Here is a 21,033-nt window from a genome sequence, read left to right on the forward strand (position 1 = left end):
CCATGGCATATTTAAAAATCAACCGTATTTCAGATGCAAACTCCCATCCATGAAGTCAGACACGTATTTCAGCATTGTGTGAACCCAGTGCTCAAACACCCACATTACTTAAATCAAAACAAAAAATCTAGCGCTCTACCATTTTTTCTTCATAAATCTGAGAAGGCAAACTTTGAAATACAACCTGAAACCTCCTAACAAACAGGCTGGCAGTGCCTGGAGAGCAGCTGTCACTCATTAAGGTCTCCCCCAGGAGATGCTCTGCACTCTCTCTCATGCCACAGCGGGTTTGCTGATGCATCTGCACTGGTGAGATACAAGACAGGAATAACTACCTACTGAGAGTTAAATAAACTCTTTAAGACTTTCTCCTCTTCTCCTCCCCACTTCCTAATTTTATGGGAGACACGTCATATCATTAATTTATTCTCTGGCACAGTTCCTCAGTGATTCCAGTGAGGACTTTTTGCTCAAGGAATGCAAAGAGGATGTGAGCTGTAATTTTCACTCTGTGTGAATCTCTGTGTTAGAGAAAAAATGTGAACACTCCTGCCCACAGGTAATGAGGGTTAAACACAAAAGCCCCCAGATTTATTTTTAATTTCTGTGATATGAATGGGAGAGACTGACCTGGGAAGACATGTGAGGCCAACATAAATTTGGCTTATCTTCCAGTAATGACTTTGGCACGTCTTTGTCCCATCTAGTCAGCAGAGATGATTATGCATTTAGCACTAGCAGATTTGTAGCCCTCAGTATGGTGTTGGCTGTAATGGGAACTTTCTTGAAGCTTTGCCTGGTGCATGTCTGTGATCTGATATGGGTCCTTTGGTCAGGACCCCGTTCTCATGCCTCTACTCTGCTCATTTACTGCCTCTTCTCTGCTTGGGATCCCTCAACATGTAGTGTGTCTCCGTCTCCTTACCCCTCCCATGCCTGGAGGAGAAGCAAAGTTTCTGTTTGGACTGAGTGGTCCTTGCCACCTCCCCAGGCCTGCCTGCCCTTGGCACCCCCTGACTCTTCCCTTCAATGCAGACGATGTCAGGGAAGGTGGGGGTAAGGCAGGTCATTGGTGGCATTTTGTGATAAAGTGATTGTTCTACTTTAGACTGTTGTAGCAGGGGAAAAAGCCACACTTAATTCGAGTGAGGTGGCTATTTGTAAGACTGGGAATCTTACAAATAAGAGGAGTTTTGCTTTTCTTGGAAATGTGTGGGGTATGCCAACAAAACAATACTGTTTTGGGGGGGAGGGAGAGGAGGAATGTCAAAATGTTTAGTTTCCATCCCAAATCCCTTTGTTCTGAGGCAGGATCTGCTGCACCTCCACCATTCCTGATAGATCTTCATTTAGCCTATCCTTGAAAACCTGTATTGATGGAGATTTGTAGCCTCCCAGCGTAACCAGTGGTTAACTATCATCATGGCTAGACAGTTCTTCCTAATATCTAACCTAAATCTCCCTTGCTGTATGCTAAACCAGTACCTTCAGTTTTCCACATGCACAGGGAGCAGGACGGGATTATCACTGCCTTTTAGCAACCTGGCATATTTAAAACTTGTTATCATCTGTCATTCTCTCACCCTCATTTCTCCTCCCTTTTCCTTCAGCTAAACAAGCCCACTTCTTGTACCTTCTTCTCCAGGGGTCACACTCCCTAAACTTTTTTATCATTCTTGTGAGGAAGTGGCAGGGAGCAGCATCTTGCTTGAGGTAGGGCCCAAAACTGGGTATAGGGCTGAGAGGAGTAAAGAGCTTGATACATGATGCTCCTCTTAGTATACCTCTAAGCATATTCACCTGTGTGTACCAAGCCCTGCACTACTCATGATGTCTTCTCTCTTTGCGGCTCCAGTCCCCTGGAGAATCTTTTGCCATACCACTCCATTTTGCACATTTGCATTGCATCCTTCTTCTTCAACGTGGTGCTTTACTCCTGCCTGTATTTATCTCAGTCATTCATTTCAGACTGAGTCTCTAATTTATTAAGATGTTATTCTAATTGCAATCCCTGAAAATGCTTGCAGCACTCCCTACAGATTTGTAATTGTAATCTTTATTTTAATTTACAAGGCATTAATGGAAATACCGGATAGAGCAAGACCCCAGGCACAGGCTTTATGTGTCTTTTCAGGTCGACATTGAATTTACTAACTATCCCTTGAACACAAATTCCAAACATTTGTATACCCACCTAGAGTAAATTATACCTAAATTGTATTCACCTGGTTTGCATATAAGACTATCACATGCATCCATCAAAAACTTTCCTCATTCCAGCGTGCGACTTCTACTGTTTTTTCCTCCTTGGTCAGTATGCTCCCAACTTGTCACAGAAGAAAATTAAACTGATTTCATCAAAAAGAAAGTTAAATTGATTAGACTTAATTTGTTCTTGACAAGTCTGTGTTTTCTGATTTTTCCTAACTTTATCATGTGGGAGTGGATGCAGCTGCAGTGTGGGGTGGGAAGCAAGGGGATGGAAACACCACTGCTCCTCGTGGATCGCACACTTGTTCCTCCCGCTCCGTGATAAATCAACACCTGTTATAAGTATTTGCAAGGGGGTTGAATAATAATTTGTCTGAGTCGGTATCAAAGCCAGGCTGTTTGTTCTACGATACCTCAGATCTGTCTCCTTGCCCCTTTTGTTTGAAGTTAGATAATATGTTTGCCCTTCACCCATCCTTTGAGAATTTCTAGGAGGAATTTACTCATGGCTTGGAGGCTGCCCGGGCTAGTTCCCTACTGCTTCTTTACTCCTAGCCCACGCTTAATTAAGCCCTGCCGAGCTGAATACATCCAACTTACATTAATATTCTCTAATTCTCTCTTTTTCTTGTGTTCTAGGCTATCTTTGCATTAAATATCTAATATTTGATCATAGTGAACATTATTGTTGAAGGCTCTTCAAGCACATAAATTTTATCTTTCCAATGGAGCGTGTGTCTGGAAGCCAGTGAATGTGGTGGTGGTTGTTTCTGCAGTGGAGGGCAGGGGATGGCATGCTGGGGCAACTGCACGCACAGCACCCCAGCAGCCTGTTGTTTACAGTCCCATCTGACTTTATTGTCCCAAAAGAGATGAAATGATCAAGGTAAAAGCCTCATTTAATGTGTTTATTTCTTATGAGCTGTCTCATATGCACATATGCAAAACCAGAGTGAGAAAACAGGAGCAATTACAATGACCAAAGACTTATTCTTCTGGGGTGTAGCTGAGGGTTATATTTAGACTGAGAGAGTAGTACCATCTAGTATTAAAACTGCTACTACAAGAGCCTGTTTTCCATTGCTGTAGTCTGTCGGGCTTTTATCATTTGATCTGAGACTTTCAGGTTGTGTCTCTCTCTCAGGCTAAATTTATTCTAATATTGTCAGCTAAACCAATTCAACCATTTCCAAGAAAAACTAGGGGGGAGGAGGGAGGAGAGAAGGAATGTTGTTTTGCCCACATTAAAAAGGGGAAAGAAAAGAAATCCTCCAGCTGTTTGACTGAGAGCTGCAGTGCCATCATGTTCAGGAACAGGATCTATGGTGACAAGGCTCAGAGAAATCTGCGCATGTTCTCGGCAGGCTCGTCTCTCTTTCTAGCTCCTCCGTTTTCTGAAGATTTTCCCCTCCCATCCATCAGCACCCCCCAGCCTCTCGTGCTGAGCAGCCCACTTGTGACCCAGCCCTGCACAGAGATGGCGCTTGTGCCCTAACCACTCCAACGGATGGACGAGCAGAGCACGCCTGCATGCCCCCGGCGTGGTGCCCCCTGCCCAGGGCTGCAGTGGTGGAGATGGATTGTCCCCCTAATGATGGCTCCTGCTTTTTCCAGGTACCGGTGAGACAGGGTCTCAGATCTGGGAGCAGAGACAAGGCACAAAGGTCCTTCTGCTGGAAATGCAGATGGGACAGAAGCTGGTCATCAGGAGGAGAAGGAGGAAATCGGGGTGATGGCTGCGAACCAAGGACTGGTCGGGAGAAGCTGCAAGGGGTGCAGGATGGCAGGGCGGGCTGGCTAGCCATGGTGGTGGGCTGTGTGGGAAGAGCGGCTAGACTGGTGGGGCCAGGAGATGTGAAGGCAGGGAAGAGATGCTGGGAGGTGGCAGGAAGGACAGGTGGGTGTGGGAAGTGGAAAATGAAGGCACCAGGGTGCATGGTGGTGAGGTGTTAACAGGGGTGGGAGGGATACAGGGCTGCCTGGACAAAAGTGTTGGTGCTGGATTAGATTGGCAGGGGGATAGAGGAAAGTGCGGTAGGCAGATTACTGCAACCAGTTTTTTTGGCTCGTCCCATGTCTTCACTGTGTGGACAGCTGACTTGCCACAGTTAGGTTGATGTGCAGAGGCACTATGTTCTTGCAGCAGTTGCTTTGGACATACCTAGTTCATTTTTAAGACTAAATGCTATAAAAAATCAAGTTGTAGGCACTTCAGACTGGGAGCCTAGAATGGAGAGGCTTGTTTTCACTTTAGTCTGCCTGCATAAATACTTTTGTCTGGCACAGGTCTGATATGAAATGGGAATAATGTCACCCAGACACAAGCGAAGATAAGCTAGTTTAATGTGTGACCCACCTAGATAATACACTTTGTAATTCAGATGCCTGTCTTCAGTGCAGTGTTTGGGTAGCTGCTGTAGATAAAGCCCAGGAAGACTAGCATCACCTAGCCTGCACATCAATGAGGCAGGAGTCCTGCAGAATTCAGTAGCCTGAAGTCATGTAATTACAGACCACAATTGTGCATCCAAGCAGGGTGCCTTGATTTTTGCGATTCATGATGTTTGTATGCTTCATTTTGCAATATGAATCATGTTCCTTTGATGTTTTCTTTTCTGTAAAGTTGTACCGAATCGCTTACAAAACCATCCTAAATAGTTCTGCAGAGGTGGGCAGGGCAAATCCTGTGCAAGAACTTCAGGAGTGGTATTCAAACGGTTAAAGGGTTGCCACCTTCCATTTTATCTCAAGCAACAGAGGGCAGGAGAGATGCAACAGAGAGCAGCCAGGGCCAAACTCTCTGTCACTGCTGGTATCCCACCCAATATGTGGATGCTGTGCCAGGACGCTCTCTGGAACCAGGGCTAAAGGAAGGAGCATGCTGATGGGCTGCCCAAAACACCAAGCAGGGGTGTTTCAATGGCATGTAAGTCATTTCAGAGCATGGAGGTATGAGCTGCTTCTGCCACTGCTGCAAGTGTTGGCATTCATCATTGCTGGTACTGGTCATCGTACAGGTGGTGGTGGTATCACCAGAATAATAAGGCTTGGGAACCCTGCCACTGAAAAAAAACCTGCAGGTAAAGGCTGACCATCAACAGAAACCAGTGTATTTCCCGCACTGAGAATGGGCTCTAGAAGCAGCTGCAAGGAAACTCAAAAACCAGCTTTCTCCAGGGTGACTTTCAGGAGTGCTTTTGGTTTTTCTTGGGGCCAGTGATGAGATCCTCACTCTTGGACGGAGCACCCCGACAAGGTGCTCTGATGATGTTTCCATCTGGTGGTCCCATTGTGTCCTGTTCGCTGAGGCTGCAGGTCCCCATTGTGTCTGCGTACGAGGGGGCCGATGCTGATTTCCGTCATTCACGCTTGTTTCTTTGCATCCCAGAGTGCTGCTGAGAAGTTTCCAGAGAAAAGCTTGGCCCCTGTTTACAGTGTAATGTAGAGTTGTACCGGCTGCCGGGGACAAGTCGGAAACGCTGGCAAGATAGCAGGCATCCTCAGGAAGCTAACCCTATCAGAAAGCACTGATGTCATTGGCAAACAAAACAAATGAGTGCTGGAAAAACAAACTGTTTTCCAGCGTTGTTGATCTTCCCTCAAATTAGAAGCTCTGCACAGCCTTTACTCTGTGGCCGAGCCTGACAGATTATTTACAAGACAGCACTGAAGCAATGGTTTGGTTACTCCTGCCAATCCAATTCCTTTGATTTTATTTTTCAGATTTATTTATTTAAGGGCGGGTGGGAAGAGCATCCCAGCAACTGCAACCAGGTTTTGCAAAGCTGGCCAGCATCCTTGTGGACATAGGGTGCTGACACGGTTGCTATCCTGCAGGCTTTGCTCGGGCAGAGCCCCTGGGTCCCCTGCCCCTGGCCCAGCCCAATGTTGGGGGGACGGTACCCCCCATGGCTTCTGTGCAGCCCTTCGAAGCACGTGTCCTGACAGTGTCCCACCTGTGGCCACTGCTCCTGGGAGCTCGTGCCGTGGGCGTGGAGCATTTCTCCATGTGGTGGGTCTTAGGAGAGCTTGTTGGGGGGTTTGGTGCCGAGGGCACCGTGGTGGGCAGAGGCTGTTGCAGGCTTCTCCGCCTTTTTTGTTCCCATTGTAGAGCTGTGGTGGGCATGGTGATAGCATCCCACTCCCAGCCAGGCCTTCCCACCACCCTTCCACATGTGATGATGAATTTGCAGAGTGGGAGCAAACAGTCACACCAGTTCCTCATGGTGCATTTCCACCCCGTTGCTCCTCACCACTGGTGCCAAAAGGAGGATCAGAGTAAACCCCATGGGCTGGAGGTTTCTTGCCCGCTCGCTTTTGCCTCTCTGCTGGCACCGTAGCCGCAGCAGGCGGCAGAGAGGGGGTTAAGCTGCACTCCAAGCCAGCCTGACAATAATAGCAGGAAAAGCACATTTCTTCCTTGCACCTGCTAGTGCTCCAATGGGCTTTCTGCTGTTTATGGTAGTCACATTGGATCTTTCTCTTGTTAGAATCTGAACAGCTCTAGCAGCCAGCTGTTCACCTTGCTCTGCTTGTACCTGGCTCCTTCCACAGTCCAGGGCAGCAGGTGGATGGAAAATCAGCCTTTTAGGTCAGCGTTCAAAAATAACCCATGAAGCCTTCCCTTCCTTCCAAGAGGGAAGGGTCCCGCTCCTCCCTGCTTTCTGCCTGCTTGTACTTACTGCTGGCTCGCTTACTCAGAGCACTTACTGGGAATTTGGAGCCCTGTTCTAGCAAGGGATACTCCTGAAGTATCTTCGGCACAGAGCTTTATTTCTCTGTTTTTAAAGGGTGTGTAGTGTTACATGTGTAAAAAGGGAAGAGATTCATTAAGTTCTAGAGACAAACCGGTTTAAGTGCTCAGCAGGCTCTCAGGCTGAAAAGCCACTTCTGCAATGTTTCAGGTTACCAGTTAAACTGGGGCTCCGCATAAAAATTGTGCATGTTTTTCCACACTGTGGGCTGCCCTCAGGCAAGTGCTGTGGCCGCCGTAGGCAGTGCAGGGCAGAGGCGGCTGGAGGGTCCTTGCGAGCCCAGGAGCCACACACCAGGTTGGCCCGGAGTGGCCAGCCAGACCGGCTCTGCAGTCTGCAGAGCATCTAGGAGACAGGGCGGGAGCAGAAAATGGATGGGGTGCTGGATAGGCAAAAAGTGGCCATAATATGTGAAGTGCTACACCGCAGAAACGGGTTTATATTCTAAGCTAACCCATCAGCTTCTGTGTATTCTGTAGCCTGAGAGATGTAGTGCTAATAAATGCCATCTTGGTAGTTGCTCCATCTCAAATAAATTATTGTAAACAGCAGTGAACAGTTCTCCTTTTCTTCTTGCCCAAGAAGAGCGTTAGAGACCAGTGTATGAAATGGACTGACTTGTCATGATCTCTGCAGCGATGATCTGCTTTTGAGTAGCTGCCAGTGCTGGGCTTCTGTCCCTCCGGTAGACCTGCTGCTGCTAAGGACACACGGCACTCACCAGGCAGGTTAAATGAACTCTTCATGCAGGGAAAGTCATCTTCAATGTTCTATGTTTTACATAACTATGTTTAAATTCTCCTTTATCAACCTTTTTTAAAAAAAAAATTCTTTCTTCTGGTAACACAGTTCAAGCAAGGAGGAATGTATCAGAATAGGTCCATTGTGATGCACAACCTACAGAATCGGTCATTACCTTCCACTCATTTTAAAATTCTGGAAGAATGGCTATTCTGTAATTGCCATAATAAGCTGCGAGAGTGGTATAGACAACAGAGATTGTTTCTGGCCAGCTAATTGAGTTTGCTGAATCTTTGCTCTAGTCGGCGCAGAATTGAGGGCTGTCACTGGGAAGAAAAATCTTGACTGTCCTGTGTCTTGGAAATCTTTGAGACATAATAGACATGGGCATCTCAGGTTGTTTCCAGTCATTTTACACAGTGGAACTGTGCTGTAAAAATAGAGTGTACTCGAAATCTTAAGTTTTGTGTTATTCTAGTTGACGTTTACTGATTTCCAGCAGGGCAACACAGGCCAAAAAGAAAGTAATCTGTAAAAATGACTGTTTAGCTGGGGTATTGCATGATATTACCTGGGTTTCTCATGTGGTTGTATAATTCATTTTTGTTCTCATGCATATTTCATCCTTGTTCATGTGAACATTTTTTCTTAATGGGAATATGCAGAGCTGCAGGGAGAGGCATATTGCCCTGTAATCCACCCCCTCTTCCTGCAGCAACTTAAAACATAATACAGAACACACCTCTCTATGACTGGAGAAAAATTGTTTTTTAAGGAAATGCCTGGCTCAGATGGTGGGCTTAGCTCTGGTGCAGAGATTTTTTGAGATCACTTAGTGAAATCTGAAAGCTGCAATCACCAGTGAATTCTTCAGTGAAATGGACTGAGTCAGCAGCAGTGTGGCATCTGCTACTTGGCTGAGTGCATGGAGGTGTATTGTCTAGGGAAGGTCACCACATGATTCATCAGCATCTGCATGCACTTTGCTTCATCTATTTTATTATAAGGGTGGAAGACTGAGGCCAGGGGATGAGACTTTTAGCTTCAGCAGCCTATTATCTGATCAAAGATACCTTTCCTTGTTTAAAGCAGCCTTCTGTTTGTTTTTGGTTTTGTTTTCCAGTGATGGGTCCTGCTGGAAAGAGCTTTGTGATGGCACAGCTGTGAGTGAAACCAGCACAACATGTTCAGTGTGGAAGACCTCCTGATTTCTCATGGATACAAATTGTCAAAAAATCCCCCTGTTTCCTATGAGAACAGGTATGATGGATACCGGCATGTAATCACAGGGAACAGATCTGCTCAAAGAACGCTGAACGGGTTTGAAGCAGAATCGAGAGCTGGGGCTTACAGCAAGAAACCTCTGGTGAAAACCAACTCAAGCAGCACTGAAAGCAGCCATGGGAGCCAAGGGAGGCAAGCAGGTCCTGGTTACCACCATGACCTTCAGGGTTTGTCCACTTTTCATACTTCAGAAGGGGGGTAAGTTTCAGCATCATGCCATGGCTTTGCTTTCTTTTCCTTTTGGTCCTGACAGATAACTAAGCATGACCTTAACCCTTGACACCATCTTCCTGTGATCCTTTCCGGCTTCCATACTAGTGACCATTTCCATGCACTGCAAGTCCCAAGTCCACATGAAGCAGTGGCACATCCATTCACCTTCTGCTAGAGCAAGGCCTTTGAGAATACTGGGGTGATAAGAAGTGGCCAGGTCTGGGGTTGTTTCATTTACTGATGTGGTCTGCATCAGAAAGGCCTTTCTGATGGGCTCAGTCCAAGTACAGTGAAAAAGGGGGGAAAAGTTTTTTCTCTTCCATTTTAAAAACCTGAACCCAGCTTCTTCTGCCACATACACACCCTGGTTTTTGCTGTAGATTCAGCCTATGCAGCTCTTGGCGGGTGCTCCTACATGCACTGAGGACTTCCTTGGTTTTATAAGGCCACTCTGCTGGAGTAAACATGAGAAGGTGCCTGTGCTCCAAGCCAGTGGAAGCTCTTGTCGTCACTCCATAAAACGCGCTTGGGTTGCTTGACATAGAGTACGTGCGTGCTGCGGCTGGGGCAGGCTGGGCAGGAAGAGCTGTGTGTACACACCACCGCTCGGCCATTGTTCTGCAGCTATTTGAGTGCTGCGGATGAACAAAGGAAAGGGGCTAGAGCAGGACTGGAAGCCAGCCCAAGCGTGACAACTGTTTGCGAGGAAAAGCCCCTTCCTCCTGCCAAGTGGGCTTGAAACTGAAAGCAGGGCGAAACACTGTCGCCTTGGGAGCTTGTCCTCTTATGAAGACTTTCAGCACCGTGTGGCAAAGGCATGTGTCCCCTGGCTGCTGGCCTCGTCTGCTCTTTGCCTTCTTATCCCTTCCCCTTGCAAGCCTGTTTGCCTGGAGCAGGAACAGCTCCTGGCTGCCAGCTAGGATAATGGGTAGGAAGAGATGCGAGCCCTGTAAAGCAAGTCCCACCTGTGGTGAAGGTCCCCAGGTGGAACCATCCCTTCTGGAGAAGGAAGGAGATGACACAGGTTTAAAGGTAATAAGGAATGCCCTTTATGGTGTGTTTTGGATGAAGTAAACTGGATGGCAATAAAGTGAAGAAAGATACTGAAAAAGAACGAAAGGGAAAGAGGTTTTAAAGCAGGGGAAGATGGTGTGCAGGGGTGCCAAGGAAGCTGGCGCTTGACCTTGGAGCTGAGTTTACAGTGTGGGGAAAACCTGGTGTGAAGAAGACGTGGCTGTGCAAGGCTGGAAGCTACCGCAGTGCTGCTGCTCCCACAACCTGTAAGGCAGAGCCTGTGTGGGTGCACGGCGGTGTGGGAGGGCTGCTGCCTCCCTGCCTTGCGCTCCTCCCGGTGCAACCATGGGGGCTCGTGTGTCTGCCCCCAGTCTCAGGCGTGGCAGAGGTACCTGTAACTGCTGGTCTTGGCTAAATACAAAATAATGCTCTCTGACAGTTTAAATGTCTCTTTCTAACATCTCAAAATAAAAGGGGTGGAACCTGTCAGTCGACAGGGTAGTTAAATGTTATATCCTGGTTTTAAGAAGTGGCTTTTCCACATAAAGTAGGGAACACAGCGCTGGAAATGGCTTTGTCTCATAAACCCAAAAATCTTTTCTTACTGTTATTGTTACAGCAAACTGATTCCCAGTGAGCCTACTAGGAGCTCTTACAAGGCACTAACAGCTATGAACAAGGGAAAATCTTTATATCAGCCATCCCTATCTTGCCATCCCTGAGTGTGCAAAGTACCTCTGGTGCAAAGCACAACACTGCCACTGCCCTGCTGCTACAGGAGGGGAGGAGCAAGGTCTCTGGGCCAGATCCAGGAAAGCTGTCTGGAGCTTCAGTACAGCAAGCAGCACCTGTGTTTCAGTTGCTGAGCTGCAGGGTGACAGTCCCCTGGAGATCCACTCCCCTGCCCTGGGAAAGCATCCGAGGCATGGGGCTGCCATGCAAGTGTGAGCTGTTTTAAAACTGATGGCCCAGTTTGGAGTGTTCTGGTCTGTTACCGGTGGGTCAGTGAACTCCACCACAGATTTTGACATCACTGTCTGGTTTCTGGATCATTGTGGGAAATAGGTTCCTGGTTCTCAGGCTGGGAAAGGACTGCATACTGCGATCTGGGGACCATTTGGGCCCAAAGAGGGGACAACCACCCAGCAAGGTCCAGCACGAAGATGCTGCTCTTTGGGCATCGCAGGCTTCCTGCAGCCATCTCCTGACACTGCCTTCCCAGTGCAGCACAGTAGCAGGAGAGGGTCAGAAGAAGCAGTATGTGTCCCAACTACCTTCTCAGACGTTGAACACCTCCATGGCAATTCAGAGCATGACTCGGGCTCCTCAGCCAAGGGTTACCTACACCACACTCTCACTCAGACCACTGATGTAGAAGAGCTAGTCACCTTCCAAACAGCACAGGAATGATGTTGCCCACCTTGTTGCTGCCTTTGCAGACAGGCTTGCAGGACTCAGGGTTTTTCATCATGTCACGGGATGATGCTGTTGTCTCCACTCATTAGGTTCTGCTGATCAAACCTTGCCTCATAGGAAGGCCTCATAGCAACTGCATGTGGGCACATCACACCACCCACTGCTGCTGCTTGGAAAGGAGGAGTGACACCCCGGTGGAGCGGGGAAGTGATGTTTTTCTCCATCCTGTTGTTCTTCAGGCAAAGTGTGGGGGAGCAGGTGGTGGGAGGGCTGCCCTGGCTGTCCTTGCTTAACTAAGCATTAGGAGGCTGCACAGTAAAGGTTTGGAAGAGGAGAAGCAGCAAAGGAAATGGAAAAGCAAAGAAATGACCCTATGGATAGACATGAGAGGGTTCACAGATGGAGAACTCCCTCCTGATTCTCTTCTGAATGGAGAGAAGAGGCACTTTGCTTAGCTGTTTACGTGGGAGGAACTATGTTGGTAGCTAGCAAATTTAGAGATAAATTGATAACATCATTAATGTGATCATCTGCTGGAAAAATTAGAAAAGTGTACTAGTGGTTCCCAGTGCTGGGGCTCAGAAGAGTGTATGCGAGGATAGGATCCCAAAATAGAACAGAAGTTGTCAGTGTCCAGGACAGCTCTCTGAATTTTTTTCCCTCTTGCTTCCAAATCCTGGAAATTTCTTAACAGTGCCTCCTTGTTGGGTGTGAAGTCTGTCCTGGTGCCTGCAGCTTGCACAACTGAGCTACCGGCTGCCTAACACCTACCACTTGCATGCTGGTAGCCAGAAATGGAGAGAAATGCCCTAGGTAGCCCTGCAGTGGCCTCATTCTGCTGAGTTTTGACTGTGAAGCCTGTGCCACACTCCTTCACTTCTGGACCCTTGCGTGCGTCATGAGATGTCCTGCTGGTTCAGTGTCACCCTAAGGGAACCGGGCAGCTTCAATGCACTGCTCTGAGAGTGGCAGCCCAGTGAAATGTGGTCATGCAGCCAGTGCAAGGTGGACTGATAGCCTCATTTTTTGTAAAGGCCTGTGCAACAAAGGCCTGTGATATTTGTTAGAAGCAAGCCTGTTAGAAAAGAGTTCATAATGCTAAAGTCTACCTCTTTGGTCCCATGGGACCACTCTGCCTCTGGCACTTAAATCTTCCCGTGATTTAAGTTGGTCCCGTGAGACGGCTCCATCCTTGGCACCCTCCCAGCTGTGAAGCATGAATGCTGTGTGCATTTCTTTGTGTGTCAGTACTGGTGCATCATGGAGCAAGACAGAATTGCATAGTGGCACAGAGACTAGCTGCTGCTAAGAGGGACTGTGCAGTCCCTTCATTGAAACTGTGTCACAGATGCAAAGACTGCAGCATGAGTGGTATTTTCCATCCAGAGATGTAGCATTGCTGAGGCTGTAGCAAAACATTTTGAACTTGGCGTGACTCCTGGATGCTTCCCCTTCCCACCACTTCATTGATTGCAAGACCCAAAAGTGTCATATGTCCTGGAAGGGGGCACTCACTGCTGCAGCTGTGGCCACGAGCAGCGTGGTCGTGCTGTGCTGCCCCAGTGCCTGCTGCCTGCAAGTGTGCAGGAGCTGCTCTCCATCCTTGGGAACAGAGGAGTCTTCAGGCTGGAGCCAAGCTGGCGGGTGCTTGGGGAGACACTCCTTCCCGCTGTGCCGTGCAGTGCCATCCGTGCCAAAGGTTTACAGGGCCCACGATACAGGCTGTGTAACCACCTGTAGCACCTGAGCCAGGAGCTGGAGAGACTGATGTTGTCCATCTTGTGAATAGATCATAGAGAAGATCAGATTTAAGATGCTCTAAATACCTTTTTAAATGTCTTTTCTACACTTGCATTGCAACGATGACGTAGTGTAGTTCACAGTGGTTTGCATCATGTTCCAAAGTTCATTACTGGGGCCCAGTTATTAATCTTTTAATCTTTAAAAACAAATTTAATCTTTTAAACAGCTTTTAATAAATGGAGGGACATCCTTTCTGTAAGTGAAGCTGTCCTAGTTTAGGGCTAATTTACTTTAATGAATGTTTGAGCTTGGGGTTTGTTTGTTTCTAAAAAAGCAAACTAACCAAAACTCTTCTGGTTTAGTGGTTTCCTAGGAAAGAGACGAGTAATGCTTCCTTCCCCATTCCTGAATTCCTATTAAATCCTTTAAACAGCCAGCCCATTCCACCCTGTGCTGTTAGTTGCAATTTTTGCAAATCTCAGTATTATTGTCTACCACACCTCCTTCCCCCAGTTCCCCCAATGCTTTTATATTTGTGTTGATAAGAATTTGGGTTTACTTTGTGGGGTTTTTTTAATGGTGAATTCAGCTTTGCAACAACAGTTCTGGAAATTTGAAGATCAAGATTTTTAGATGCTTTTCTAGAAGACACTGAAGCAGGAATCATTTCAGGGAAGTCTGATGGCCTGCGTTAAGCAAGATGTCAAACTAAATAATCGTAACCGTCTCTTCTGATCTCAGAATCTATGACCCTGTACTTCCTGCAATTTCTGTAGACCCTTTTATGATGATGGACAAAATCAAACAGAAAGAGTAATCGGTCCATTCCCTCCTCACTATTGCTAGATAGACCCTGTTTCTCACCTCATTTTGTAAACACAGACACAAAAGGTGCCATAGCAGCAGGGGGATGAGATAAAAAGGTAGGTTTGATAATCTCAGAAGAAGGCAGCATTTGCTCAGCTCTATGTTTCCACATGCAGAGAGGCATGGAAATGTTCATTGTTACTGCTATCAACTTTCCAATATAGGAGGTGTCCTGTTATATCTCACTGATTAATGAAGACGTCTGTTACTTCCTGGGGTTCAGCAATCGAACTGTACTTTGTGCTTCAGAGGCAGAACATTTTGTTCAGATGTTAAGTCTTAATCCAGTTGAATTAATATGAACAAGATGTCCCTTGTCCCAGTTTGGTTTTTAAACTTTTATAATCATAGGATGAAGTTAATATACATAAAAGAAAATTGCTGTGGATCTTAATTTTCATTCCAAATTTTGAATTGTTTTATATTTTCACAAACTACTATTTCAATAGATCATTGTTTTTAGTAAAAAAGAGCTAGATGACACTGTTTATATACCTTGGGGTGGAGGAAAGAAAAAGAAATTCTTGGGTTCTATCTACATACTTGTCCTATTTCTGTCAATTTTGATTTTTCTTTCCAGTCTTATGCTGGTGGCAGGCACATAGTGTAAAGGCAGTTATATTGTTGGACACCTTAGGTACAAGAATAGCAGAATACAGTTCAAGTAGGAGATTAATTATTTATGTAGAAGGGTACCAATTTTGTTCCACAGTAATATATAAAACAGTTTACACTCTGTTCAGAACACACTAAGAACCTATTCTGTTCATGTAAATCTGTGTTCTGGATTTCTAATCTGCAATAAAATGTTTTTTTATATATTCCAGTAATAGATTGCTGGAGCTCATCCCTCTGTTATTTAAGAATTTTATACCTCTTTTGAGGTATTTTAAATTTTAAATATTGGTTCCATCTAATCAGAACTGTGCTGATACATCACCATTGTTGTGGCATGTGTCACTTAATCCAAAACACTTTGAAGAAATTTGTTCGCTCGGAAAGATGAACAAGAATCAGTGCTGGAAATGACAAGTTTAATTTCAGCTCATATACTAGAATATATCTTATGAAATAGCCCTCTGTCTGTTCTCCCTGCCTCTGCTTTTTGGATTCCTATTAAACTTGCGTACCACAGTAGTCCCCTTGACATCTATAGGTTTTGATATAGCAGAGTGCAGAAATAAGTTCAGCACAATCATTTCTGGTTTTCTGGTGTCCGTCGAGGAGGGCTGTGCGTGTTCGCACAGTATGTAACTGTGTTCATTTGTTTCTCTTTCTAACAGCTCTGCATAGCTAACAACATGCCAGCAGAACATCAGTCCCTTCCTTTACTCATGTTAATGACTGACTTAAATCCTCTCATTAAAATAATAAAGTCATCTGGTTGCAAATAGATTACACAAACCCCATTGGCATAACTCATCATTTGACCTCCTAATGGCCTTACCCATAAGAGAAAGAAAGGAGCACCTGTGCAAACTGCCTGTGACGCTGTGTTTCTTTTTCAGGGTTTATGACAGGCCTCAATTAGCATGGTCTTCCCAACCTAAGACTGACAAAGATCTCACCTACTGGAGAAGACGGGGACAGGACTTCAGTGTGCTATTGGGCTATTCCCAGAAAGCCAGCGTGGAAATGAAAGGCCTGGCTGCAGCGCCGGGGGCACCCCGGCACCCCAAGGAAAGTCAGCTGAAGGTGGGGATGGGTGCAGGGTATGTCAGAAGAAGCGGCTTGCAGGAGAGCTGCGAAGTGCCCAGCGACTGCAAATGGCAAAGTCTGGGAATGGAAAGCTGGAACCAGCCAAAAAAGGTAGGGAGGCAAATGTCCGAGGGTGACAGGGAGAAGCTGCTTCAAGAGTTGTATTCACTGACCCTGGGAGGAGACAATGTACTGAGTGCCCACAACAAGGGGAAATCGCAGTCATTGCCGAGGGTCCTTTCACCTGAGAGCATGAGGTGTGTGGAAATGCCCTCCCTGACCAACAGTAACAACTCACTCAGCATAACTAAAACCCCCTCCTACCCCCCAAACAGACTGAGTGTGGAACCAGCTAAGCACCATGAACCAGGAGGCCATTTCCATCCCCTGGTGAAACCCAAGTATGGGAGACCTCTGAAGCCTCCATCCTATGAATTGCAGCGGCAGACTAGGGCGTCTGTAGAAACTGTGGGTTTCCAGGACCACTACCAGAAAGATGAACCTATCTCCTACTTAGCCAAAGTTAATGAGCCAAGGCAAGATGCTTGCATTCAAGACTCTGGTTTGGAGCCCCCGGTCTATGTACCTCCTCCTTCTTACAAATCCCCACCTCACCAAAACACGACCCCACATCCCCTCAATGAAGTGCCTAACACTGACACGTATGCCAGCAGCGATCAGCAGGGTCCTGCAGAGCGGGTTGTCCCCTGCCAACGACCAGCCATGAATACTTCTGAAACTGGAGGTGACCCTTGCAAAGACAACCATCTTCCTCATGGGAAGCAAAGCCATGCAAGGCGCCCTGCCGACTACCTGCGTTCTGTTCAGTATATTCCCTTTGATGATCCTCGGATACGACATATTAAAATTGCACCACCCGAAGGTCTGCAGGACAATGCTAAATACACTGAAAATGCATGTAGTCCCAGTTCTGGTGCTTCGCAAGACAGAGATCTTGAAATACAGTACAACAGTGCCTTTTTGGATGCATCAAACTTGTCCAGTTCTGCAAAGGGAGAAAGAACTTCCAACAGCTCCACCCATTGCAACAGATGGTTGGCACCATCCATCCGAGATCAAGAAAATTGTGCCTTGCTGGACCAAAGAGACAGTTGTAGCACAACTAATCACAGCCCCCGTAACAAAGCCAGTGCAGAGTACACAAAAGGCAAACTTTCTGTAAGAAATTCACATATGGACAGCACCTGTGAAACTGTTACAAAAGTGAAAAAGTTTGAACCTGGAACTGGGATGCAGAGCAAAAAAAGTTCAAAGAAAAAAATGAATGAAACTATATTTTGTTTGGTCTCTATCCCAGTTAAATCAGAATCCAATCTGCCAGATACAGATAGGAACAACAACATAACCCAGAGCCCTGATAAGAATGGGTTTGATAACAATGGGGCTTTGCAAGAACAAAGTCTTTTAAGTATGTCTTCAACAGACTTGGAGTTACAAGCGCTTACAGGAAGCATGACCAATAAAAATGAGTTACAAAAACAAGAGCTGTGGAGACCAGAGGAGTTCAAACAAATGAATGACCTCAGATTTATTCAGCCTACAAAACACAGAGAGCTCAAATACTCTGGCTCCTGGCCAGGTGATCAGTACAAAGACCAGCAGACACAGACCACTTTTGCCGAAGAACCTAAAAGCCCACAGTTTTTCCATGGTACAAAGCCTGGGGAGCCCAATAGTAACAAACTGCTGTCTCCAAAGCTCCTAGGATGTACAGCATCCACGATAGGGTCAAAACAGACAGGGTTACCTTCTGATGAGAGAAGCTGCAGGCAGAGTGCTTGTGGTATAAAGGGTCAGATGTACTTCAGCCAGTCTAGCAACAGTGCATTTTCCAGGACTGCCACCTTGGTCTTTCAGGCCCCTTCCCCAAAAGCCCACCAGAGCCAGGCCGTGCCTGCCCAGGAGAGGGAAACCAGCCTTCTTTCCAAGGGAGATGTAGTTAAAGGAGAAGCTGGCACTCCCTGCAACAGTAAAGAGCTGTTTGGGCAGTTCCTGTTGAAGCCTGTAAGTCGCCGTCCCTGGGATGCAATAAGTGAGCTAGAAAGTTTTAACAAGGAGCTGCAAGGGCAGGAGGAGAGCACAAGCAGTGAAGAAGATTTGGAAAGTGCTGCGACTTCTCCACAGGCAGATACCCTTATGCAGAGGAGGGCAGCCAGAAATGAGAAGTCAAACCAGGAACCAAAACACAGTGGGAAACTGGAAATGGTTGTACCAGAGGTGCCTGTATTTAAGTCAGGAAGAGTTAAAAGTAAGTCTGAAAGTTGGAGTGTGGGGACAGAGCATGGTGGTGAGCTGGACTGCATTGGCTCTCAAGGCTCCTCACAGCCAGAAGGGAGCAGTGAAGGAGTCAGGCCAGCAGATGGAAGTCTGATAACAGAAATGAAGATGGGGGAAGCCAAGAGCAGAACAAGCAAGCAGTCAGTTCACGTGGGCCCTGTCGAGAGAGTTTTGTCCAGTAGCCCAAGCACTTCGTGTCACAGTAATCCTTTCAATAACCCCGTCTTGCAGGAGATGAGCAAAGACCAAAATTACCTAGATTTTGTTAAACTGAGCAAAGGTGCAACTCCAACGAATGATACGGTATTAGAGAGAGGCTCTGTAGTATGCTTGTCACTAACAAAGAGGAGCCAAGGGCACTCTGAGCCGGATTTGAGGTCAGTGGGACTTGATGTAGCCCCAGGATCTGGTGCTAACAATTCTGATCACTCTTCAAATGCAAATGCAGTGGAAATCCCTGTGAATGAGTCATTGCAGGCAAGAGCTGCAAGAATTTTAGGTATAGATATAGCAGTGGAGTCTCTCCTTCCGGATGACCATGCTGGGCCCTGTACAGGTACTAGCCCTGCAAATGGTGCCCAGGACACTGGGTCATCAGTGGGGATGAGCACAGTAAGTGACAAAGAAGGAAAAAAAGAGAGTTCTTATGAAGGCAGACGGAAGTGTGGCTGGACAGAGAGCACTCTCTTTGTCAGAGCAGGAGGCCAGCCTTTATACCCTGATGAATGCCTGACCACTCACCAGGAAGCCAGCACTAAAACACTTGTAACTGAGCAAGTTCTTGAACAACCTGCAAGTCCCAGCCAAGGTGAGGACCAAAACTTGGTTTGCAAGTCAGCTGTGTATCAGCATTCAGAAAAGAGAGTGAGAAGCACCTCAAAAGTGATAGAGACGCTCCAAGGCAAGCTCACTTCTCCACCTAGTCGGACTGCCATGGATCGCTTAGTGCGAATGAAAGAAGTTGACTCTGTGTCCCGGATGAGACGTCTGAGCATTAAGAGTGCAGACTCGGGAGAGGAGGTGGATGAGGAGAAACTGTCAAGGGCACAAGAGGAGAGAGGAAGCAAACTGACAAGCTCAGGGGCGGTTTCCAAGCGTGTTATCTCTCTCAGTGAAAATGGATATTTAGGTGGAATGGACAAGAAGAAGATCAACAAAGATTTTTCTTTAGGTAAGACCCTATTATGGGAGATCCAGATGGGTACTATTTCCTTATGTAATGGGCATGACTAGTTTGCTTATACCCACATAATGCTGCTCAAATAGTATCAAGCTGTAGGTGGTACTACCTCCATCTGGTTGCCACCCCCTTTGCTCTCCTTGTGGAAGAGATACATGAGTGTTCTCTGATCCCATTTTAGGAAGAGTTACTGTAAAACTCACTTGTGATACTGAAACTCATTCACAGAGACTGGAGCTCTCCCTGAGGTCTTATCTCTGTCTTATTGTTTCAGGGAATGGCCAGCTTCAAACAGCAGAATCCAAAGACAGTCACACTAGTGCCAGTGTTTGGAAACACGTGGTGATTTTATCATAGCCTTTCCTTGAATACGCATTTTTCCCCTCTCTAGTACTTAAGTAGACACATACTATATTGGAGTTCAGAAGAAACTAAAAAATCTGATGTTCTTCTGTGAAGCCTCTGGGAAATGGCTGCATTAAGGCTGCATCTCTCTCTCTCATGAATATTTTCCAGATCATATGTTGAGAATAACTGTTACCCGCTCCGCAGGTTTAATGGAAAGTTGACTTTTTCAGTGAACACCTTTTTTTTTGGTGTTCCTCATCTCAAAAGCATATAAACTTGTGCAGTCTGTATGCATCCCCAAAGTAACATGAGCTGTTTTCTCTCCGAAACAGTTTTCATAAGGCATTGGATAGAACAACTGAAAAACAGTTGTTGCCATAGATCTGTGTAAAGGGATCAATCTCCCAGGCCACCTGTCTAGTCCATTAAATTAATTGGAGTGGACAAATGTATGGTGTGAAAGTTGTTAGATTAATATTAGTCTCCTCTTTCCTTTTCCATCCTCTCTGTAACAACTGACACTCTACCTTGAAATCTGCACAGGTTATTCATTAAACCTCATTGATATAAATCTGTTCACAGTTTTCCAGTACAGAGGGACTGAAATTAAATGGAGCATACTTTAAAGTGGATTTATGTATTTCCATCTAAAGAGAAGTATTTGTGTGAGTTCTAAGTATTGACTCGTGCAGTCTTGCAGCCTTTCCCTTCATGTTTTTTTTCACGTATCCCACAGCTCTGTGTCACTTTCTGCTCTGAACTGTATTTCTCTAGACCAGATTTTCCAAACAGGCTAATTCAGCTTCCTTGTACCCATCAGGTCTCATATGCCCCACATGCACTTCATATGCTTTCCTCCCTTGGGGTTTCTGCTGGAGTGAAGAAAATAACTGTTGTGGTGACATGACTTCAGGGATGTATCAAAACAGATTGTGTGTGTTTTATTGGAGAGTTATTCTGCAGTAAATTAGGTCTAAATTTATCCCTCTTGCTGACAATGCCAGGCTTGTATTCTGCAGTGCATTCCCATTGCAGCAGTTCCATCGCAGATGGAACAGCCCTTCTCACATCTGGATAGCATGGCTGTCCCTTCCTGCTGCACACATCCATTACCGCAGGGTAACACACACATGGGGTGGTCAGGCATCTCTGCCACTGGCCTCTTCCCATCCAGAGAGACCCTGATTTGTTGATGGCCGCAGGATCTTCACCTTACCTTAATGGGGCAGGACTGAAGATTCATGTTTGTAGAACGGCCTGGCATTG

At 46.4% G+C, this 21,033-nt stretch overlaps 1 protein-coding gene across 6 annotated transcripts in view; it reads left to right on the forward strand.

The window, feature by feature from the left end:
• Positions 1 to 21,033, forward strand: part of JCAD (junctional cadherin 5 associated) — a 66,569-nt gene that overhangs the window by 37,610 nt on the left and 7,926 nt on the right. For 3 of the 6 annotated variants that reach the window (XM_056336607.1, XM_056336606.1, XM_056336605.1), the window contains 2 exons: positions 8,830 to 9,188; positions 15,752 to 19,869. In XM_056336607.1, the coding sequence (XP_056192582.1) occupies positions 8,890 to 9,188; positions 15,752 to 19,472 (4,020 nt within the window). In that variant the 5' untranslated portion in view covers positions 8,830 to 8,889 and the 3' untranslated portion in view covers positions 19,473 to 19,869. Of the gene's footprint in view, positions 1 to 3,593; positions 3,826 to 3,855; positions 3,965 to 8,829; positions 9,189 to 15,751; positions 19,870 to 21,033 lie in introns of those variants that run through there. The other 3 variants (XM_056336608.1, XM_056336609.1, XM_056336610.1) reach the window with 3 other exon arrangements.

This window comes from Falco biarmicus, chromosome 4 (assembly GCF_023638135.1).
Source record: "Falco biarmicus isolate bFalBia1 chromosome 4, bFalBia1.pri, whole genome shotgun sequence".
Classification (NCBI taxonomy): Eukaryota; Metazoa; Chordata; class Aves; order Falconiformes; family Falconidae; genus Falco; species Falco biarmicus.